The 23,001-nt window shown below is 53.7% G+C and overlaps 2 protein-coding genes across 2 annotated transcripts; both read left to right on the plus strand.

Annotated features, from left to right (window-relative positions):
* The first annotated feature begins 4,622 nt into the window (after window positions 1-4,622).
* Window positions 4,623-5,591, plus strand: LOC111161646 (vegetative cell wall protein gp1-like). Its single transcript, XM_022525410.1, has one exon. It carries the CDS (start codon window positions 4,623-4,625, stop codon window positions 5,589-5,591), a length of 969 nt encoding a protein of 322 aa, XP_022381118.1.
* LOC111161725 (toll like receptor adaptor molecule 1) lies at window positions 4,678-19,729 on the plus strand. Its single transcript, XM_022525604.1, has 2 exons — window positions 4,678-4,739; window positions 14,834-19,729. Exon 2 carries the CDS (start codon window positions 14,965-14,967, stop codon window positions 17,254-17,256), a length of 2,292 nt encoding a protein of 763 aa, XP_022381312.1. The 5' UTR covers window positions 4,678-4,739; window positions 14,834-14,964; the 3' UTR covers window positions 17,257-19,729.
* Window positions 19,730-23,001: the final 3,272 nt, after the last annotated feature.

Here is a 23,001-nt window from a genome sequence, read left to right on the forward strand (position 1 = left end):
ACCTCAAATGTTCACAGCCATTTTATTCTTAATAGTCCCAAACTCAACTTTGTATCCAAAACAGAGTAGACGAATAAACTGGGAGAGACTCATATGGTGGAATATTACGCAGCAAAGAACCATGGATAAATTACCAATCTTCAAAATATGAAAATTAATAAAGACGTGCCTACTGGCTCAGTCAGTGGGGCTGGGGTCTCTTGATCTTGGGGTCATGAGTTCAAGCCCCACACTGGGTGTGGAGTCTAAATAAATAAAATATTTTGTTTAAATCAAATATTTGCTTAAAAAGAAAAACCTTAAAAAATTAATTAAGAGAAACCTCATCTAGAATGGAGTCAGAGGGGCGCCTGGGTGGCTCAGTGGGTTAAAGCCTCTGCCTTCAGCTTAGGTCATGATCCCAGGATCCTGGGATCGAGCCCCGCATCAGGGGCTGCTCAGCGGGGAGCCTGCTTCCTCCTCTCTCTGCCTGCCTCTCTGCTTACTTGTGATCTCTTTCCATGTACAATAAATAAATAAAATCTTAAAAAAAAAAACAAAAAACAATATGTGTCTTAAAAAAAAAAAAAGTAGAATGGAGTCAGAAAACCCAGAAAGGGGGAGCACTCACACAGGAACGTTGGGCAGAAATAAGCCTACTTTACTACTCCAGCAGGAGAAAGATTTTCTCCTGCCCAGCAACGGCCCAGCCAGCCAATGAGGAACCACCACCACTCAGCCAATGAGAGACCACCACAACTCCGTGAGATGCCGTCCTCCCGATGACTTCTCCTCCTCCAATGGACTTTGCGTCAAAGCATTCCCTCCCAGCTTCCTCCTCCCCTTTGTTGTCTGGCATTGGCTATGATTTGCCATGTCTTGCCATCCGAAATTGCGATTCCTCTGCTATCCCTGAATAAGCTCATTTTGCGGGTAAAATAACTGGCTGTTTCGTTTTTTAAGGTCCAGAGCAACATCATGGGTGAAACTCACAGGTGCCATATTGAGCAAAAGAAACCAGACCCAAGAGAACCCAGACTCTGATTCCGTGTTAGCGAAGTTCCAAAACACAAGCTCGGCTATGGTGAAAGAAATCAGACGAGCGTTGCCCATGGAGCTTTCCAGGGGTTGGAAATGACGTATATGTGTCTCAATCTGCATGTTGGCCACAGGGAGTGTATATGGATGTGAAAGTCCACTGAGCCGTCCGGTCGAAATTTACACTCTTTAGGGTCTACAATTTCTCCTTCAATACAAATTCTGAAGGAGAAAGCGACATAGGAGGTGATGGGGGAAATGAGCCCTTGTGTTCACTTCCTGTGGGAGTGTAAGTGGAGAGTGCTAATTTGGAGAACAGTTGGGCAGTATTTAGTAAGAGTGAGAATGTATGTTCTCCATGTCTGGAGAGAAGTCTGAGAAGTTCCCCTTCTCCACACCATCCTAGAGAAACCCCACCCACTGAGTCACTTAAGCCTCTCATTGACACCACAAGGCAGGTCCTGTTAGCATCTCCAGGTTACAGGGGAGGGAAACTGAGGCACAATTCAGACGGCTCACCCTCGGCCCCACCTCACAGCTATAAAGTGTCGGAGTGAGGATTTGAACCCAGCACTCAGACATGCCCTGCCTGGTGTTCACAATCACCACCTTAGAAGGTGGTGACTCCTGTGTCCTGAGGAATGGTGGAAGCAAGTGGTGTGTCCAGCGACTGGGGACGCAGTAAGGTGTGACACAGTCATGCTTAGTGAGACCATCACAGGCACTCCGATTTCCTCATCTGCAACTCAGGGTTTCCCCTGGAAGCCTGGATGCCCCCTCCATGTCACTCTCTCTGAGCCTCAGTATTCTCACTTATAAAATGGGCACATTCCAATCCCCTTGGGAGGCTATTTTAAAACACAGGTTGATGTTCCCCAAGATGTATTTGGTGTGGGGGCCAGTATGTAATGTAACTCCAAAAATTGGAGATGGTGGGACAATGGTAGGGTACCCAAGAGGCAAAAGATGGGCTTAAGGGGCGCCTGGGTGGCTCAGTGGGTTGAGCCGCTGCCTTTGGCTCAGGTCATGATCTCGGGGTCCTGGGATCGAGCCCCGCATCGGACTCTGCTCAGCGGGGAGCCTGCTTCCTCCTCTCTCTCTGCCTGCCTCTCTGCCTGCTTGTGATCTCTCTCTGTCAAATAAATAAATAAAATCTTAAAAAAAAAAAAAAAAGATGGGCTTAATGCCTTCTCCCTCCCTAGCTCAGGGGCCCTGAAAGTAGGGACCACTTCTTTCTTCCTCCCCAGTGGATCCCCAGAGCCTAGACGTGCCTGGCTGACAGTAGGTGCTCAATAAAATTTCTCTCTCACCAGAGACACACACTAAGTAAGTACACTAGGTGGGGAGGAATTAGCACTCATTCTACTTCCATTTGCTCCTGCTCTCATGACTCTTTTTTTTTTTAAGATTTTATTTATTTTTTTGAGAGTGAGAGAGAGCGTGAGAGGGGAGAAACAGACTCCCCATGGAGCTGGGAGCCCAATGCGGGACTCCATCCCGGGACTCCGGGATCCTGACCTGAGCCAAAGGCAGTTGCTTAACTAACTGAGCCACCCAGGCGCCCCGCTCTCATGAGTCTTGACACAAACTTCAGTCTGTGCTCGTCCCACGGACCTCTTGGGAACCTGATGATGGAATTCATGAAGTAATGGGGGGAAAAAAATCACGTCTTTATTTTCACTGACCGATACTTGCCATTTCCTCAATTATGAATGAAGGCACCGGCAGGGCTTGTGACCTTGTCCCCAGTAGAAACTCACAGATATTTTCATATTTGATTGCTTTGGTACAAACACCTGGAAATATGGCAGACACCTGTGGTTATTAGATTTTGTCAGTTAATGTGGTGGTAAAAATAAAGGCATAGCCCGAAGGCTTGTTTGTTTTAGCGTAGCTCTATTTGAAAAGATTTTAAAGTGATTATCTTACAAGTATTAAACACAATTTTTTAAAATTGTGGTAAATATACTTAACATGAAATTAACCACTTTAACCATCTCTAAGCGCACAGCTCCCCGGCACCATGCACCCTCACATTGTCATGCAAGCAACCCCACCCTCCGTCCAGAACTTTCCATCTTCCCAAACTGAACATCTGTCCCCATGAAACATGGACTCCCTGACCCCTCCCTCAGCCACTGGCTCCCACCATCTACTTCCTGTTTCTATAAATTTGACTCTTTAGGAATTTCCTATGAGTGGAATCAGAGAGGATTTGTCCTTTTGGGTCTGCCTGATTTCACTGGGTAAAGTGTTCTCAGGGTCCATGCACTGTGTAGCAGATAGCCGATTTCCTTCTTTTTGAAGGCTGAGTAATATTCCCACGTATGGATGGATCACACTGTGTTTATCCATTTAGTGATAATGGATCACTAAGTCATTTTTTAAAAAAATACTTTATTTTTTATTTTTTTAAAAGATTCTATCTATTTATATGACACAGAGAGAGAGATCACAAGTAGGCAGAGGCAGGCAGACAGAGGGAGAAGCAGGCTCCCCGCTGAGCAGAGAGCCCGATGCAGGGCTCGATCCCAGGACCCTGAGAGCATGACCCGAGCCGAAGGCAGAGGCCCAACCCACTGAGCCACCCAGGCACCCCCCAAAAATATCTTAATAGATGTATTTCAACATAATGGACTTCCTAGAAACTTCTTGTATATCGTTTTACACATCTACAAATGGTATTTTGGGAACATACTCTGAGCTTCTCCAAACTGACCAAGAAACCTGGTCAAAGGCATTGACTTTCCTAGGTCCTTGTCCGTGAAAATAAATAAACGAATACAAATTATATTTACAACCATGTTGGTATAAGGGCAGATATAATCCGGGATGAACCATATTCATTGTTTTCTTTCTGATTTGAAAAGAAATGAAAACGTTTTCATGGGTCCCTAAAAGTGTGATGGTCCCACATTTTAACTATGCCCAATGGACATGTGGGGGCTGGATCCGGGACCCCAAAAGTTTAGGACCCCTTATGAATTTTTAAATGTGTTTGCAGCTTCAAAATATGCCATCTCGGTTGCCCCTCTTCCAGCCACCTGCGGATCCCCAAAGCCCTCCAGGGTGGCCGATTTCGGGTAGCCCCCCCCCAATATTACCCTATCCCCCTGTTCTGTTCCGTGGAAAGCATTATCACCAGTTGAGACGGTCTAATTTTTTTTCAAAGATCTTATTTATTCATTTGACAGGCAGAGATCACAAGTAGGCAGAGAGGCAGGCAGGGGCGGGGGGCGGGGGAAGCAGGCTCCCTGCTGAGCAGAGAACCTGACGTGGGGCTTGATCCAAGGACTCTGGGATCATGACCTGAGCAGAAAGCAGAGGCTTTAACCCACTGAGCCACCCAGGCGTCCCGAGATGGTCTACTTTTTAAATTGTATTTACTCTCTCCCTAGACGGCGGGCGCGCGGAGAGCAGGGCTCTGCCCTTCTGGTGGTCCCCAGAGCCCCGGCGGGAGGGATCCAAAGTCCCCGAAGATGGCAGCTCGCGGGGGCGCTCGGGGTGTCGCAGCTGGGCGCCTCCGGGACTTTCCCCGCCCGGTGGGGAAAGTGTGATCTCACCTTCCTGCCTCGCTCCCCGCCGGACGCGGAAGTGGCGGGCGGATGCCAGGGGTGGTGGGGGGGGGGAGCCGCCCTCGCGTCTTGGGCGCCCCGCCACCCGCGGGCACCGTCGCCAGGCCGCCAGCCCCTGCGCAGAAGATCGATGGAGCGGGACCCCGGGTAGGTGGCAAAGCGGGGAGAGCCGGCCGAGCAGGGCCGGGGAGGCTGCGGCTCCTGCCTGGGGTTCTAGACCAGCCGCACCCCCTGCCCGGCTCCAGGAGCCCTCGCGCCCCTCAGCGCTTGGCTCCCCTCCCGGGTGGCCCTGGTCCTTCCTCCCAGACCCCGATTCCTCCTCGCCGTATTGCTCCCCAGCACCCCAGATCTCTCCCCAGCACCCTGAATTCCTTTCCGACGCCTCGAAGACCGCCCAACCCCCTCGGATTCCTTCCCACCATCCTGGGTCCCTCCCCAAACCCCAGTTCCTTCCAAACGCCACTGGTTTCTCTCCAGCTCCCCAGATCCCTACCCCACCCAGAATCCCTCCCTGGCAGCCGGGATTTCTCCCCAAGGTCCGGTGCTTCGCCCCAACACCCCGGATTCCTCTCCAGTACCCCTCCCCCCACCTCCCTATTCCACGCGCGCGCGCGCGCGCTCGCGTTTGCTCCTAACTTCTTCAGGAATTTCTCCCGAGCTCGGAGACTCGCGCCCCACCTTCTTCCTGCCCCGCCTGCGCCGCCCCTCACCCCAGCTCCTTCCGGGCCCCAATCCACTTTTCGCGGGGCTCCCGGGACCCCCTCCCGCGTCAGGAGCGTGCTTTCCCCTGCTCCAGTCCCCATCAGAGAAGATCCGAGAATCTCCAGGCCCCACGCCTCGCCCCTTCCGCTGGGGTTTGGGGTCGGCTTCTCCCCGTCTAGGAGCCGTTGCCGGTCGGCCCAGTGCTGGCTGCCGTCACCACTCAGAGTTGGGGGCCCCAGGAGATCCTTACGGGACCCCCCCACCCGCCCGCCGTTTCTTCCCTTTCCCTGTGGCTGAAGTAGGAGGAGGAGGTAGGGGAGGTCGGGGAGGGGGCGCGGTTGTGACTCCTAGGCAAGCTGGAGGTCCCGGGTGTGGGTTCCAGGCTGCGGGGGTGGGTCGGTGGGTGCAGGGGGCTCCCGCCTGGGCCTCCGTTTCCTCCTCTGGATAGGGGTGTGTACTCATCCTTCTGCAAACATTTTTGAAGAACCAGGGGCAGAGTGGTGCCTTCGATAAGCAAGAACCGTGATGGGTCGTGGTGATGCGTGCCGGAAGCAGAGAGTGGGTATCCCGCGGCTTCTCCGCTGGCCCGGGAAGGGGCCCCACGGAGTCGGTACTCACTGAATAAGGGCGGATTCCCTGGAGCGAGGCTGCCTGGTTTCAATCTTTGCCTCCTTACTTTCCACCTGTGTGACCCAGGGCAAGTGTCTCTACCTCTCTGTGCCTCCCTTTTCCGGAGTGCAGAGGGGCAGTCCAAACAGCCCTAACTTCTTCTTTTTTTTTTTTTTTAAAGATTTTATTTATTTATTTGACAGAGATCACAAGTAGGCAGAGAGGCAGGCAGAGAGAGAGGAGGAAGCAGGCTCCCTGCTGAGCTGAGAGCCTGATGTGGGGCTCGATGTGGGGCTGGATCCCAGGACCCTGAGACCATGACCTGAGCCGAAGGCAGAGGCTTTAACCCACTGAGCCACCCAGGCGTCTCCAAACAGCCCTAACTTCTAATGTTCCCAGGTGCTTCATCCTGTCCCCGCTGCCTAGTAAGTGCTCAGCAGACTCCTTGTGAGCAAATTTCCCTCTGGTCCCATAGTTTTCAGGGAGAGTCTGGCTGTGCTTTGCCTTCTATATCGTGTTGTAACATTTCTTAATAAGCCAAAAGCAGAGAATGGTGCTTCGACTCTGCGCTGGTCCTGGTGGGAGCCGATTAGACTTTTTGTCTGGCTGGGGAGAAGATTCAGCAGGAAACATTTATGGAGCGCTCACTGTGTGCCAGGGGTTCTCGGGTCCGTTCGTTGATTGATCCCATCGGTCAGCATTTATTAAATGCCTCCTGTGTGCCTGTTGTTAGACGCAGCTGTGAACGAGACAAGCGAACACCCCTGTTTTAGTGGTCTGACTCAGGGGGCAAGCGACGCATTCTCAACGAAGTAAGTTGGTAGATCTATAGTATCGGGGAAGGAGGAGTTGGAAGGAGAAGAACGCAGGGAGTGTGGGGGAGTGGGCTTCAGTTTTAAGCAGGGTGGCCAAGGTTGACCTTGATGAGGAAGTGACATCTGAGCTGAAACCTAAAGGAGGCAATGTGGAGACCATGCGGCTCTCTGGGGAAGGGTGTCCTAGTCTGAGGGAACAGCAGATGCGAAGGCCCTGAGGCAGGATCCTGAGGCAGGATCAAGCAGAGAGTGGATATCCCGCAGCTTCTCCGTTGGCCTGGCTTGATGATTCCTCACATCCAGGCGCCTGTAATGCATGATGGTGCTAGTAGATAGGGGTTCTCAATGCTCCCATTTCAGAGATGAGAACACTGAGGCACGCTTGTGCACATCGGCCTGCCCAAGGGCATACCTTGGGAGTGGTGGAGCTGAGATTGGAACGCCAAGGGCATTTTTTGCCTGCCATCTGCTCTCCCTTGCCCTGGAAGTGACTCATTTCAGGTGGGCGTCACATGGGTGAGACAGACGTTGGTTCTCAGACAAGGACAGCCACTGCCCTGTTCTCCCTGATTTACATTGTTGCCAGCGGCGGAGTTGGAGAACTCTTTTTGAATTTTTTTCCTTTTATTATTTTAAAAGCCTTTATTTATTTATTGGAGAGAGTGAAAGAGAGCATGAATGGGGCTAGGCGGGTTGGAGGGCCCAGAGGGAGAGGGAGAAGCAGACTCCTGCTGAGCTGGGACCCCAAAGCAGGGATCAGTCCTAGGATCCCGGGATCATGACCTGAGCCGAAGGCGGGCTTCCAATCGACTGAGTCACCCAGGCGCCCTGAACTTTTTCTCTTTTAATTTACTTATGTACAACCTGAACCCCAAATAGGACACAAATCCGAAGTCTAGAAATTGATGAATTTTCAGAGCAAACGCAGTGCAAAACAAAACGTGACATCCAGCCCCCGCCCTCCCTGTGCCCTCTCCCAGGTGTTATGCTTCTGCACATTTTATCTGCTGTGACTTTTGTCTCTTAAAAATTGGAGGGCACACGGGGTGCCTGGGTGGCTCAGTTGCTTGAACTGCTGCCTTCAGCTGGGGTCATGATCCCAGAGTCCTGGGATGGAGCCCCATATTGGGCTCCCTGCTTGGTGGGAGGAGCCTGCTTCTCCCTCTCCCTCTGCTGCTCCCCCTGCTTCTGCTCTCTTATGTGCTCTCTCTCTCCCAAACAAATAAATAACATCTTGAAAAAAAGATTGGAGGGCACATGTCGACACATCTGGGCTTTTCTCCTTTTAAGCTGTATACACAGCTGTACACACTTTCCTCGGGAAGTGGAAAGAATGGTAGATCTGGGACTCGTTGCTGTTGAGGGAGGATATCAGACCATATTCCGAGTAGCAATCTTGCTAATTTCAGAAAGACTTGACGGTGGGTCGTGCAGGAGTTGAACTTGAAGGTTTTATCCTGTGACACAGCTGGTGGGGAGTTACCTTCACCGCCAGGAGGAGCTGTAGGTCTCTGTGTCTCATGGCTCCCTTGCACCTGTAACCCTCTACCCAATCTCCCGGTAGGTAGGTAGGTAGGTAGGTAGCTAAAAACAGCCCATAAGCAGCACACAAAAGCAGCATTTCCTGTGTCAAAAACGCGATGATCCCAGCCTTACGGGGTCATGGTGCCAACGTGTAAACCTTCGATGTCCCGCAGAAACATAACGTGGGGTGCCGATGCCATTTTCCACTCCCCAACAGTGATATTAACAAAAGGAAAAGTGAAACAGGTCAAATCCATTCTCTCCATGCATTTTATGTATCATAATAGAACCTACGTGTAACCAATACAAAACATTACTAATGAGGCATCTTACCTCTGTGTGTGTGTGTATGTGTGTGTGTGTGTGTGTGTGTGTGTGTGTGTGTACACGCTGATTATTCAAAATCTGGTGTGTCTTTTACCGGACCTGGATTCCCGTGCTGTATTTCCAACAGTTTCCAAATGGAATCTGGTCCTTCCAGAGCAAGACTGCGTTTAACGGGGACAGAATATTTGAGGCTTCCTCGGCTTATCATTTTCCGTTTGGATTAATTAAAAATGAACCCAGTTGCAAATTTTGGTTTCTCCTCAGCAGCAGTGGCTACCTTTCTAATGCTCAGTAGCCTTGTGGCCATACCTTAAAATACAAAGAAGGAGGCTGCTTACGCACCAGAAATGTATCTTCTCAGGGCTCAGGTAGCTGGCAGTTTGAGAGGAAGCTGGGGGCAGGTTTGGTTCCTTCCGGGGTGTCTCTCCTGGGCGTGCAGACGCTGCGTCCTCACTGGTCTTGACACCGTGCACGTCTGTGTCCTCCCCTCCTCTTCTTCCAAGGAGACCAGTCACACTGGATTCGGATCCACACTGATGGCGTCATTTTAACTTCAGCACCCCTGTAAAGACCCCAGTCCCAGATGCATGTCACATTCTGAGCTCCCAGGAGTTAGGGTACCAACCTGGGAATTCTTCAGAGCGGCACAGTTTGGGGTAACAGCCTGTTGTGCTTTGCAGTAACTGTATGGGCTAGAGAGAGAGTTGGGTGGTATGGTTACAGACACACATGTGTGCACCAATGGCTTTCACTCTGTCTCAGCTGTGCTACCTTAGTCAAGCTCACCCCTCGGAGTATGGAAAAAATCACATACCTGTTTCCTGTAAAGGGCCAGAGAGTGAGTATTTTCGGCGCTGCAGGCCGCACGGTCACTGCTGTGACCCTTCAGTAGGTGGACAGTGGCCACGCACTGTTGTGTGCCAAAAACCACGAGAGCAGCCAGTGACCTCTGTCCAAGGCAGTGATGCACAGTGTCCTGAGGTCACTGGTCTCTGTTCTAAGCTGTTATGTGCAGTTGTGTTTGTGTGTTTGTTTGTTTGTTTGTTTTAAACTAATCTCTACACCCAACAGGGAGGGTTGAACTCGCTACCCTAAGATCAAGAGTCGCACGCTCTACCTACTGAGCCAGCCGGGCACCCCATCATCAAGCTAATCTTGATTTTTTAAAAAATCTGCAAATAAAATAAAATGGAAGAAAAAATCTGGAGGAGGACAGGGAATGAGCGGTGGGGGTACCTGGTAAAAGCTTGGCAGGCAGAGGGAATAGCCAGTATAAAGGTCCTGAGGCAGGACCGTGCCTGGCGACCGGCGGCCTCGAGTAGGTCCTCAGTTAAGCAGACCCATTGCTTGTATTTTATGTATACATATACCCACTTTATTACCCTATTATGTATATATCATATACATATCATGTAAATATCTCGCCCACTGGATTGTCATCTCCAAGAGGAAAGAGTCCATTTCTGTTTTCTTCTCTCTGACCTGGTGGGTTCAGCAGAGCCTGATACTTGGCAGATGCTGGAAAATTCCTTGTTGAATGAATGTTTTCCTTGCTTCTTCCTCACTTCACTATTTATCATGCAACAAATAACGTTTGCAGTTTTTACTTTGCATATTGGTCCACCTTTTTTTTTTTTTTAAAGCTCACAAGGTGTCTTAAAAATATTTGAGGGGTGCCTGGTTGGCTCAGGGGGTTAAAGCCTCTGCCTTTGGCTCAGGTCATGATCCCAGGGTCCTGGGATCAAGCCCTGCATCAGGCTCTCTGCTCAGCAGGGGGCCTGCTTACTCCTCTCTCTCTGCCTGCCTCTCTGCCTACTTGTGATCTCTGTCTGTCAAATAAATAAAATCTTTAAAAAACAAAATTGAGGGGCACCTGGGGTGGCATAGTCCACTGGTCGTCTGACTTTTGGTTTCGGCTCAGGTTGTGATCTCAGGGTCGTGTGAGATCAAGCCCCATGGGGGGCTCTCTGCTCAGCATGGAGTCGCTTGAGAGTCTCTCTTCCTTTCTCTCTGCCCCTCCCCCTGCTCAAGGGCTCTTTCTCCCAAGTAAATCAATAATTTTTTTTAAAAGATTTTATTTAGACAGAGAGAGACACAGCGAGAGAGGGAACACAAGCAGGGGGAGTGGGAGAGGGAGAAGCAGGCTTCCCGCTGAGCAAGGAGCCCAGTGTGGGACTCGATCCCAGGACCCTGGAATCATGACCCGAGACAAAGGCAGACGCTTAATGACTGAGCCGCTCAGGTACCCCTCAATAAATCTTAAAAAAAAAATTTTTTTTTGAATTGATTGCCAACTTGGCAAAACTTAGCAGTGTCCTAAAACTCTGCATTTCTGGCTTCTCTTGAAGTATTCACCGATGTGGTCCCGTGGAGTTGTTTTTCCTTGTGGCAACACACATAAGCCACAGCCACCACTCTGAGACAGGTCTAAGGTGGTTTAAAATTTCAGGTCCCCCCTCCCTCTGTGTGAAAGCCCAAGTCCTCCCCCCATGGCCCACACAGCCCTGCAGGACCCGTCGGTTCCTCTCCCTGCCCTCCCCTCCTCCCTCTCTCCCTCTTGTTCACTCAGCTGAGCAGGCATCCTTGCTGCTCCTCCATCAATCCTGACTGGTCCTGCCCCAGGGCCTTTGCACATGCTGTTCCCCCTCTGCCTGGAACTCTCTTCCATCTGGTGTCCCTCTGGGTCCCATTCGTATGTCCTGTTGAAATTTCTCTTGTCATCGAGGCCTCCTTGAACCACGTTATTTAAAACTGTGAACACCCCCATCCCTGATTCTCAGGGTTCGTGACCCTCCTTCCTGTCTCATGTTTCTCCTTGGTGTTTATTCCCAGCTGATGTGCTGTGAATGTCACTCATTTGTTGGTTGTCTGTCTTCCATATGAGGAAGTCAGCTACATTTGGGGAGATCTGTGCTGTTTCTCTCCCCAGCCCCTCCCCCGGCCCGTACATCTGCATGTCAGCGTCTTGGGTCACTTCTATTTCTGAAACAGCCGGACAACCACTTGCCTCTCTACATCCTTCCCCCCAGCACCACTCCCTCTGCCCCTTCTCAGCCACTTCTCTTCTGCCCTGCTCAGGGGGCAGCTCAGTCCTGTCCCCCTTGTGGTTCTGCCCCCATCCCCGGTGCCAGTTCTCCCCATGCCCTCCCTGGCCTGCATCTGACCTTCCTGGAATCTTGGCCCTTGGCCCTGGGGCCCTAGTGGGCTGCATCTACTCAAAATGAATTAAAAAACAAAACAAAACAAAACAAAAAAACCCTGAATCATTTTTGCACTGAGTCTGTGATTCATGGTCTGTGATCCATGAGTCAGCTTTGGCTCTAGACCAGGTCTTCAGTGACGGGGTCCTTTTCTCTCAGGGTGCCATCCTGGGCACTGCTCGAGGAAGGGGGAGCGAGCAGGATCCCTGGCCTCATCTATGCGATGCCAGGCACCCCTTTCCCTGTGGTCGTGACAACCACTGATGTCCCCAGATGTGGCCAAGGGTTGGGGGTTGGCAGTCAGAGGTGTTCTTGGTTGAGATACACGGCTCTGGGCTTCGCGGTGTCATTGTGGGCACTAGGGTGGACCAGACAGAAGTCCCAGCCCAGCTGAAGGGCACGTAAAGGCTTCTCAGTCCCCTGGAATGGATCCGAACGTGTGTGTTTTTTTCCTAAGACTGATTACGATGTGCTTTGAGCACCTGGCGACCTCAGTTATGGGATTTGGAATATTCTCCCCAGCAACCTGTAGCATGCCCTTGAGAAAGGCCTTTTTTCTTTTCTTTTTTTTTTTTTTAAGATTTTATTTATTTATTTGAGAGACTAAGTGAGAGAGAGAGAGAGCAGAGGAGCAGTAGAGGGAGAGGGAGAAGCAGACTCCCCTCGTGGGCTCCCCATGGGGCTTGATCCCAGGACCCCGGGATCATGACCTGAGCCCAGTGCAGATTGACACCACCACAGGCCTTTTCCTGTGCCCGTTTTTTCTTTCTTTTGTTTTTTTTTTTTTAAGATTTTATTTATTTATGGGGCGCCTGGGTGGCTCAGTGGGTTAAAGCCTCTGCCTTCGGCTCGGGTCATGATCCCAGGGTCCTGGGATCGAGCCCCACATCGGGCTCTCTGCTCAGTGGGAAGCCTGCCTCCTTCTCTCTCTCTCTCTCTCTCTTTCTCTCTCTGCCTGCTTGTGATCTTTGTCTGTCAAATAAATAAATAAAATCTTAAAAAAAAAAGATTTTATTTATTTATTGGACAGAGAGAGACACAGCGAGAGAGGGATACATAAGCAGGGGGAGTGGGAGAGGGAGAAGCAGGCTTCCTGCTGAGAAGGAAGCCCAACACGGGGCTCAATCCCAGGACCCTGGGATCATGACCTGAGCCGAAGGCAGACCCTTAACGACTGAGCCCCACAGGCGCCCCCGTGCCTCTTTCTTCATCCACAACATTGGCAGGATATCAGTTCTGGCCTCATTCATTCATTCCACGAGGTTAGGTCCCCGTTCTGTGGCTCAGCAAACCAGCAGTGGTAGGCGAGGCGAGGCCCTAGCCTCAGAAACTCGTTGGTCAGGAGGCAGATGGCAAACGGGAAGATTCTTTTTATTTATTTATTTTATTTATTTATTTTTTTTTAAGATTTTATTTATTTATTTGACAGAGAGAGAGATCACAAGTAGATGGAGAGGCAGGCAGAGAGAGAGAGAAAGAGTGGGAAGCAGGCTCCCTGCCGAGCAGAGAGCCCGACGCGGGACTCGATCCCAGGACCCCGAGATCACGACCCGAGCCGAAGGCAGCGGCTTAACCCACTGAGCCACCCAGGCGCCCCTCTTTTTATTTTTTTTTTTAAGATTTTATTTATTTATTTGAGAGAGAGAGAGAGGTCACAGGTAGGCAGAGAGGCAGGCAGAAAGAGAGGGGGAAGCAGGCTCCCCGCTGAGCAGAGAGCCCGATGCGGGCCTCGATCCCAGACCCTGAGATCATGACCTGAGCCGAAGGCAGAGGCTTAACCCACTGAGCCACCCAGGCGCCCAAATGGGAAGATTCTAACACAAGAAAAGTTCACCCAGTGACACGCTGGGGGGGGGCAAGGTGACGTGGGTGAGGCGGACTGGGAAGGACTGCCGACACATGCGTCAGAGCTGAATAATGAGACAACCATCCCTCAGGCAAAGATCTGGGGAAGGAGCCCTCCAAGCAGAGGGAACCTAGAAGAAAGCCAGTGTCTTTTTTTTTTTTTTTTTTTTAAGATTTTATTTATTTGACAGACAGAGATCACAAGTAGGCAGAGAGGCAGGCAGAGAGAGGAAGGGAAGCAGGCCGCCTGCCTAGCAGAGAGCCCAATGCGGGGCTCGATCCCAGGACCCTGAGATCATGACCTGAGCTGAAGGCAGAGGCTTAACCCACTGAGCCACCCAGGCGCCCCAAGCCAGTGTCTTATAACCTGATGTCCCTAGTGACCGCCCATCACTTCCGCTGGAGTCCATCAGTCACCGAGGTTGGCTCTGGCTCTCCGCTGGAGGGGCAGCCCTGGGCCATGAATACCAGGGTGGAGGTCCTGGGGGGGGCATCTGGGAGCCCCATCACCTCCCTAGTGAACAGGTACTGAGTGCCTGCTGACTTCTGGTCATCGGGCTCAGAACTTTCCATACGTGAAGGCAGCACAATTCCATGAACCGATCCCACAAGTAAGCTTATTATTCCTTTTTTTTTTTTTTAAGATTTTATTTATTTATTTGACAGACAGAGATCACAAGTAGGCAGAGAGGCAGGCAGAGAGAGAGAGGAAGGGAAGCAGGCTCCCTGCTGAGCAGAGAGCCCGATGCGGGGCTCGATCCCAGGACCCTGGGATCATGACCTGAGCCGAAGGCAGTGGCTTTAACCCACTGAGCCACCCAGGCGCCCCAAGCTTATTATTCCTAACAGACAGTATACTCCTGTGGTTGGGCCCTCAGCCTCTGGAGCCAGACTTCGTGGGTTCAAATCCCAGCTCTGTCCCCCACTGGCTGTGTGACTTGGGGCAAGTGACCTCCCTTCTCTGGTACGCTTTTTTTCACACGCAAATGAGGAAAATAATACTGTCTATGTCTTAGGTGACACCAGGCAAGTGTCGACCTCTGTCCTCTTGCAGGAGGGAAATGGAGGTGGGGCAGGGGTGGGGAGCGTGGCAGGGAGCTTTCCCAAGCTCACCCGGATGTGTGGGGGTGGCACTGGAGGGCAGGCAGGTGGCGGAGTCTTGGCCACCTCCTGGAGCTGTCCCCTTTCTGGAGGTGACCATGTCGCTCTTGCTTCACAGGTCTACGGCCGTGTCCCCCGTGAGACTCGGTATGGTGAGCCCGTAGGGGACTCCGAGCATGCGGGAAGGCCAGTGGTGTGGAACATGCCTCCGCCACCCAGTGCTTCTGCTTCCCAGGGCCACACCCACCCATGCCCATGGCCTGCGCGGGCCTGTCGCTCTCCAGCGCCTTTGACATCCTAGGTGCCGCGGGCCAAGGCAAGCTCCTGCATCTCAAGCACAAGCTGAAGACCCTGCGGCCGGGCTGCCGGGGGGCGGACCTCCTGCACGCCATGGTGCTCCTGAAGCTGGGCCAGGAGACGGAGGCCAGGATCTCCCTGGAGGCGCTGCAGGCAGATGCAGTGGCGCGGCTGGTGGCCCGCCAGTGGGCCGGCATGGACAGCACCGAGGCCCCAGAGGAGCCCCCAGACTTGTCCTGGGCAGTTGCCCGGGTGTACCACCTGCTCACCGAGGAGAAGCTGTGCCCGGCCGCTATGCGGGACACGGCCTACCGGGCTGCCCTCCATACTTTCCGCTCCAGGGATGACCACCGGCTCGCCGAGCTCCAGGGAGAGGCCCAGGACCGGTGTGGGTGGGGCATCATCGGGGACCCAGGGAGCTTCCAACCCCTTCACTCTGACCTGGGCTGCTTGCCAGCCTCCTCAGCGTCACCCTCAGGCACCCGCAGCCTCCCGCAGCCCATAGAGCACCTCTCGGGCTGGAGCAGAGGGCGTTCCCTGAGATCCACCGGCAGCCCCTCCTCCCTGGCCAGCAATCTGGAAATCAGCCAGTCGCCCACCCTACCCTTTCTCAGCCATCCCGGCAGCTGCCATGGGCCCAGCAAGCTGTGTGACGAGCCCCAGGCCAGCCCAGTGCCCGAGCCTGCCCCCACGGGCTACCAGGAGCCTGAGGAGGTGAGCTGGCCACCGTTGGAAGAGACGGTCAGCCCCCCATCCATGGAGACTGCCAGCCCCCCACGGAGGGAGACCGTCAGCCCCTCATCTGGGGAGAGTGCCAGCCTCCCATTGGGGGAGACTGACCGCCCCCCATCCAGGGAGAGTGACAGATCCCCGGTGCTACCAAGCAGCCCAGTCCCTAGGGTTACTAAACTGGTCCCAGATGCAAGCCATGCTGGCCAGCCAGATGCCCCCAGAGCTCTGGAAATCAGCACCCACTACCTCGTGGAGTGCACCGAAGAGTTGGGAGGCCCGAAATCTTCCTCCTTGGCCTCCAGAAACCCTTGCCCTGACAAGGACCAGACCCCACTCCCACTTCCTGTGGAAGATAAGGCTTCCCAGGTGGCCAGCCCACGCCCACCCATGCCGCCAGCCCCGCCCACGTCCTCTCCGGGCCCTCCTCCGTCCACCCTTCCTTCCCCCGGCCTGGCGTCCAGCCCCTGCCCCCCTTCTCCCGAGCTGGAGTCAGAGCAGAAATTCTATAACTTCGTGGTCCTGCACGTCGCCGCGGATGAACACATCGCCCTGAGGGTTCGGGAGAGGCTGGAGGCCCTGGGGGTTCCCAATGGGGCCACCTTCTGCGAAGATTTCCAGGTGCCCGGGCGGGGTGAGCTGCATTGCCTGCAAGATGCCATCGACCACTCGGCCTTCACCGTCCTGCTGCTCACCCCCAGCTTCGACTGCCACCTGGGCCGCCACCAGGCCAGCCAGTCGCTGATGAGCAGCCTCATGCGGGAAGAGTGGCAAGGCTGCGTGATCCCCTTCCTGCCGCGGGAGAGCTCCCGGGCCCAGCTGAGCCCGCACACGTCCAGCCTGCTCACCGGCCTGGTGTGGCTGGACGAGCACTCCCAGATCTTTGACAAGAAGGTGGCCAACACCTTCAAGCAGCAGAAGCTACGAGTCCGCAAGGCCCAGTGGAAGAAGGAGCAGGAGGTCCGGGCCCTGCAGGAGCAGTGCCGGCACCTGGAGGGCGAGCGGCAGCAGGTGGCCAAACTGAACGCCGCCTACTCGGCCTACTTCCAGAGCTGCTGGAGCTGGCAGGAGCAGATGGAGGCCCTGCGGGCGGCCTTCGGGAGCCACATGCCATTTGGGACACAGATGTCCCCCGGGGGCCCGGGGCCTATGGGCGCCCCCCCGCCCTTTCCCTTCTGGCCGGGCCACCAGCCACCCCCGGGGCCTGCGTGGGTGGCCGGCTCGCCCGCGTCAGCCTTCCCGCCGCCCCCGGCCTTCTTGCCGCCCCCCGCCTTCCCGCCGCACCCCGGCTTCCCGCCTCCCGGCCCCGCGCCCCCCCAGAGCCCCGGGCTGCAGCCCCTGATCATCCATCACGCCCAGATGGTGCAGCTGGGCCTCCACAACCACATGTGGAACCAGAGAGGGACCCAGACGCCCGAGGACAAGACGCAAGGGGCAGAGGGGCCGGGAGGCGGGCAGGAGGACCCGGACCTTGGGGACGCTCCCACCGTTTCCAGAGGGGGCAGAGGAGCGTGACGTCGGCCGCCGCTCCGCGGAAACCGTGCAAAGGGGACCCGATGACTTTCTGGCGCGCACGGTGTCCAGAACTGGACGCGGCATTTTCGAATTCTGCCCTGTGTGGTGGTGCGGGGAGCGGGCGGGGGATGTGGCTACCGTGCTTTAATTGTGGTAACTATTTATTGAATGTTTCTGCGGTGCCGATCTCCTCTGGGAGACGACTTCTGTTCCCAAAAAAGTGAACCCGAGAAGAGGAGCGGGCTTCTCCGCGTGTGAGGCAGGGACCCGTCACAGTGTGCGGTTTCTCGAATATCATTGGCCAGAGCGTAGTCACGTGGTACCTCGGGTACAAGGGACGTTGGGAAATGTAGTCTTCTGCTGGGCCAAGCGCTTTGCTTAAAGTTTTGGTTCTAATACAAGAGAACAGGGAAAGAAAAGACACAGCATTTAGCACCCACTGCTGTAGCCCCTCTTTTTTGGGCTTCTTTTGGCCGCGGGGTCCTGCTTTGGTATGTCGTGCCACCCCTCCACCTCTCTTGGCTCAGATCTGACCACGTGATCTTGGGCAAAGGCCTTGGGCTCTCCGAGCCTCCAGTTCTCATTTGAGAAGTGGGTGTGGTGTTTCAAGGTCAGCAGATCCTGCGCGAGACACTGAAGCTCGCAGTGTAAGTGCTCATAAACAGCAGGCCTGGAGGGGACGGGGTTAATCTTTTCTCAGCGTCACAGACCTTTGAGAAAGAACAGAATTAACACTTGTTAGGCTTTAAAGATCTAAACGTATTTTATTTTGTTTTCATTTTTTAAAGTAATCTCTGCATCCAATGGGGGCTCCGACTCAGGACCCTGAGATCAAAAGTCACATGCCCCACCCACTGAGCTAGCCTCCCTCTTCTGAACATATTTTAATGCCCCAAATTGACCTTTCCCAGGGTAGAAGCTTATATTGTTGGGCTCATTTTAGGGATAGGGCAAATGGGCTCAAAGGGGTGAATTTGAGTCCCCACTGGTCACACAGGTCAGAAGTGGAGGAATTATAATTTCCAAGGGAAGGAGTGCAGGAAGGGTGAACTCCAGCCGCCAAGGCCAGGAAAGCTGCCGGCCCCTCCGGCACAACAGGCTCAATCATAGTGCTCAAACATTAACTTGCAAGCCCTTTCCTCCGTTTCCTGAGGCCCCAGAGGGCGGGCGTGGCAGGCCTGGCTGAGTCACCCATGCTGTCAGATATTGCTGGTTATTTTAGCCACTGACTCAGATTTTGTTGGGTGTCAGCTTTCTGGAGTCTCTGTGGCACTGAAGTGAAACCGAGGGAGGAGCCTGGGACAGGCTTCCGGGGTGGGCAGAGGTGGGCTGGGTTTGTGGACAGATGGTTGTCTGATAGTGGAGGCCAGAGCTAACTGCAAGTAACTGGATGATGGTCGTGAACAGGCCATTTGTTCATGTGAACATTTATTGAGCGCCTACTGTGTACCCAGATTGACCCAGGCACTGGAGTGCAGTAGCGGCAAAGGCAGAGGCAATCTATCCATTGCTCTTCTTTTAGTTGGAGGTGGAGGGGAGGGGACAGTGGATGAGTCATCACATGAAATGAGATAATTGAAGTGAATTGAAAGTGAAGGGATATTGGAAGAAATGAACGGTGAGATGGAGTGTCCTAGGTGGGAAGACTTTGTCCCGAGTGGCCAGGGAGGGCCTCTCTGAGGAGGTGGTGTTAGAGCCAAGACCCGCAGGAAGAGGAGCTGGCCATGATGAGACTAGCTTGAGGACCAGGGTGATTTTCTGGGCAGAGCCAATAGCTGTGCAAAGGTCCTGGGGCAGGACCCGCCTGTCATGTTAGAGGAACAGCCAGGATGCCTGTATGGCTGGAGGAGAATGAGAGAGGGAGGAGGACAGGGCAGGGAGGGGACGGTAGCAGGTTCCTGCTGGGCCTTGCGGGCCTCTGGGAGGACTTGGGCTTTTCCCTCAGGGAGGTGGTGTCCCTGAAAGGCTGTGGACATAAGCCGGCAGGAGCTGACTCAAGTGTTCATCTGCGTCCTCTGGTGACTGCTCTGGGAAGGCCAGGGCCAGAAGTTGGGCCCCGTCCTGAGCCTGGGACCAGAGCAGTGGCAACAGAGCAGGTCCAGGCCAGCCTTGATGGGGGCTGGACCTAGGTGGAGGCAGAGGAAGGACAAATGGGGACATTCAGAGCGTGAGTCTTTATTTCATCCCTGAGACATTGTGAGACTTGGGACAAGTCACAGCCCTTTCCTGGGTCTCATCTTTCCCATCCATACACAGATCTAGTGACTTCAGGTCTGGAACTCCAGTACTTTGGATGTCCCCGTGCCACTGCAGCATACTTAAAGGACAGGAATTTTGAAAGCCCTGCGCTGAGGCTTTTGCATCCTGGCTGAGCTTATTTTATCCTCCCAACAGCCCAGGAGCCGGAGACTATCCTTGTCCCTAGTTTACAGATGAGGAAACAAAGGCCCAGAGAGGGGAAGTCACTTATCCAAGGTCACAGAGCACATAAGTAGCCTCTGGGGGCAGAGGAAGGAGACAGGTGTCTCTACTGGCTTCTAGCCCATATGGAGATTGTGCAGACGGCTCATTCATGACCTCCATTGTTTTCTTTTTATTCTGTGAAATAGTCGTGTCCCTCTCCTGGCTCCTGCATCTGTCTGGGTCATGGTAGTTTCCCCGGCGCCCAGCGTGCGGTAGTTGCTCTATAAGTGAATCCTTTTGAGGAACAGTATTCGGAGCATCTGAGGTGGGCAGGCCTGTGCGGGACGCTGGGGTTCACAGGGCAGTGGGTGGAGAGGATGTGGACTCATCCCTCTCCGTACCCAAACCACATTTATTGAGCTCCTACTGGGTGCAGCCCCTATGGGCACAGTGGTGACCATGTGGTCACCATCCCCCCCAAGGTGACCTGAGACAACTCCGTCCTATTCTCCCAGGACTCCGGGTCAGCTGCCAGAGACAGAAACAGTGAGAGGGGATTAGTCCTGTGAGGGAGAAGTGTAGGGGCCTCCTGAGGCCCAAAGGCGACCGCTGACCAGCCTGGGGGGATTAAGAGAAGTTTCTGGAAGGAGGAAGTAAGCGGAGCTCTGAGTCGTATGTTGGAACGAGCCGTGGGCTGAGAAGAGAGTTCCTGGAGGTGTGCACAGCACGGGCAAAGGCCCAGAGGTGAGAAGGCCGGCTAGGACAACTCAGGCCCTGCTGTGGGTCCCCAGAGCTGGAGGCTCAGCCTCAAGTCCTGATGCCCTAGCGCCCCCTGGTGGCCACCGGGCCTGGAGTGTTTCCTGGGAAACCCCCCTGTCCCTGCTAAGACAAACAGCCTCAACGAAAAACAGGGGGGAATTTTTTGAAAATTTCCCCTTCTTCAAAAACTGGGACACACGAATCAGTAACAGATGATTTGTTTTCGGAGGTTCATAGCTTTGTCCCTGCTTGGAATGATGTTTTTCTGGGATGATTAGATCTTGTACAAATGTCCTCCTGCTCTCTGGGCCCAGAGACAGCAGTGCATTGCCCAGTGTCACCTGGTGCGTGCATAGCTGCCACCCGGCCCCGGGCAGAACTTGAGGGATTTTGAGTTGGAATTTTGCAAATCTTCTGCATCTCCCGCGCGATCTGGATGGCCCACCAGAGGGGCATCCGCCGCAGTCCTCCAGGGCTCCCACCTCTCTGGGGTACAAGCAGGAGTTCTCCTTGCCGCCTCCAAGGCCCGGCTCGAGCTGCACTCCCCACCGCTCCCTCTCCCCCCCCCACCTGCCTAGTCTGTATGAGCCACATGGGCCTCAACACACCAGATGTGGTCCTACCCCAGGACCTTTACATGGGTGGTTCCCTCTACTTGGAATGTCCTTCCTCCAGAAGCCTACATAGTCCCCTCCTCACCTCCTCCAGATTTTGGCTCAGATGTATCCTCTTACTGGAGGCTTCTCTGAGCGCCCCATTTAAAATCATTTACAACCTTGTCTACCAGATCCTCCCATCCCCCCTCCCATTCTATTGGTCTCACTTTGAGGCAAAAAACAGTGAGTCACTTATTCACTGAGCACATTATCATCTGCCTTCCCAAGAGGATGGGAATTTTATCTGTTGATTTCACTGCTGGACCCCGGTACCTGGCACACAGCAGGTGCTTAATAAATGAATTTAAATCAATGTGCAAATCTTTTTATCTTTAAAATAACCTCTTTGTTCTGTTTCCCTCCTCCCTGCTGGTGAATGGACTGTTCATTCGCTTTGTCATCTGTTCATTGAACAGATATATTGAACAGATGTTCATTGAACAGTATGTATTGAGCACCTAATGTATGCCAGGGATGATTTCAGATTTGGTGGACAAAGTGTTGACTAAAGCAGACCCTGTTTTTGCCCTCATGGGACTCACAGCTGTGTGAGGGAGACAGACACACCACTAGGTGGTTGCAGTCGGGTGGTCCTGGGTGTGATGGGGGACGCAGATGCCACTGTGGGGGCCCTGGGGCTGGGGGCAGTCATGGGAGACTTCCTGGAGGAAGCATTCCAAGAAGGTAAGGCTACTGCAGACTGAAGGTATAGCCCATGCAAAGACCCCATGCTGGGAGGTAGTTTGGCGCCCCTGAAGGATGGGGAGGAGCCCATCGACCTGAGAACCTGTGTCACATATGTGGCCCCCCTTCCCCCCAGAACAGGATGCCGCGTTTATTTGCGGAGACCCAGAAGATGCTGCAGTGCGTACTCTGCGCCACCAGGGGTCGCCATGGGATAGTGATTCCAGTTCTCCCCTGCCTGGGGCTGGAGAGACGCTGGAGGGACGCTGGAGGAGCAGAGACACCCCCCCACCCCACCCCCGCAAACACCCTAAGAGAGTGCCAAGTTTCAGGTCATGCTGGCAGCCCTCTTTTCCCGCTTAGAGCCTCCGTAACAACAGCCGCCGTATACATATCCCCATTAACTGGGTCTTCAGAAATTGTCCAGTCTAATGCTGTTGGGGATCACAGCCCAGAGAGGGCAAACACCTGCTTTAAGTCACACAGCAAGTTCCATCCCAGCCAGGCCCACACCGTGCCCCCTCTCACCCCCAGCGCTTCTGGGTGGGGATCTTTTATTTTTAGCCTGGCCAGGGGACACGGCCTTTTTATAGCCCTGGGAGGTGCAAGGGTTTCCGATTTCCAAGGGAAGTTTAAAAACTTGTTCTCTTCCCAAGAAGAGGAGTTTTCTGACCTCTCAGAGGGGCCTGGCCTCATCTTCTGTCTTCCCTGCTGCCCCCCTGAAGTCCCTGAGACCCCCTAGTGGGCTCTGTGCAGGCCCCCATCCTGTGAACCCCGTCCCCCTTCTCCACGGGCACCTGGGTGTTGGCAGCAGGCAGGCTGGGCTCCAGAGCCCTGCTGTCACGCGGGGCCATCACGAGCTTGGGCACCCTCCCGGCCATCCCCCAGCCTTGCTCACCTGCCTCCTGCCCTCTTCTTTGCTTCTTTTCTATTTCTTGAGTCATGTAACCGTTTTCTTTAAACCGGCTTTAACACTGACTGCCCCCCCACCTCGCCGGCTTTTATCTCCTGGAATTGGACCGTGGTGTTGGCTACACAACCTTGGGACTGTAAAAGCCACGGAACTGCACACTTCAGAACGGTGAATTTTCTCCCAGTAAAAACTTGTAACTCGTCGTTATTTTGGACTGTGGGCCATTTGCAGTATTAACACTTCTAAACTCACATGCTGTCAGTGGTGGGGGGAGGCTAGCTAAGTTTGGCTCCCTAAGACACATTCGAATAAATATATGAATACCGGGAA

This window comes from Enhydra lutris, unplaced genomic scaffold (genome assembly GCF_002288905.1).
Source record: "Enhydra lutris kenyoni isolate GAN:26980312 unplaced genomic scaffold, ASM228890v2 scaffoldscaffold86, whole genome shotgun sequence".
Classification (NCBI taxonomy): domain Eukaryota; kingdom Metazoa; phylum Chordata; class Mammalia; order Carnivora; family Mustelidae; genus Enhydra; species Enhydra lutris.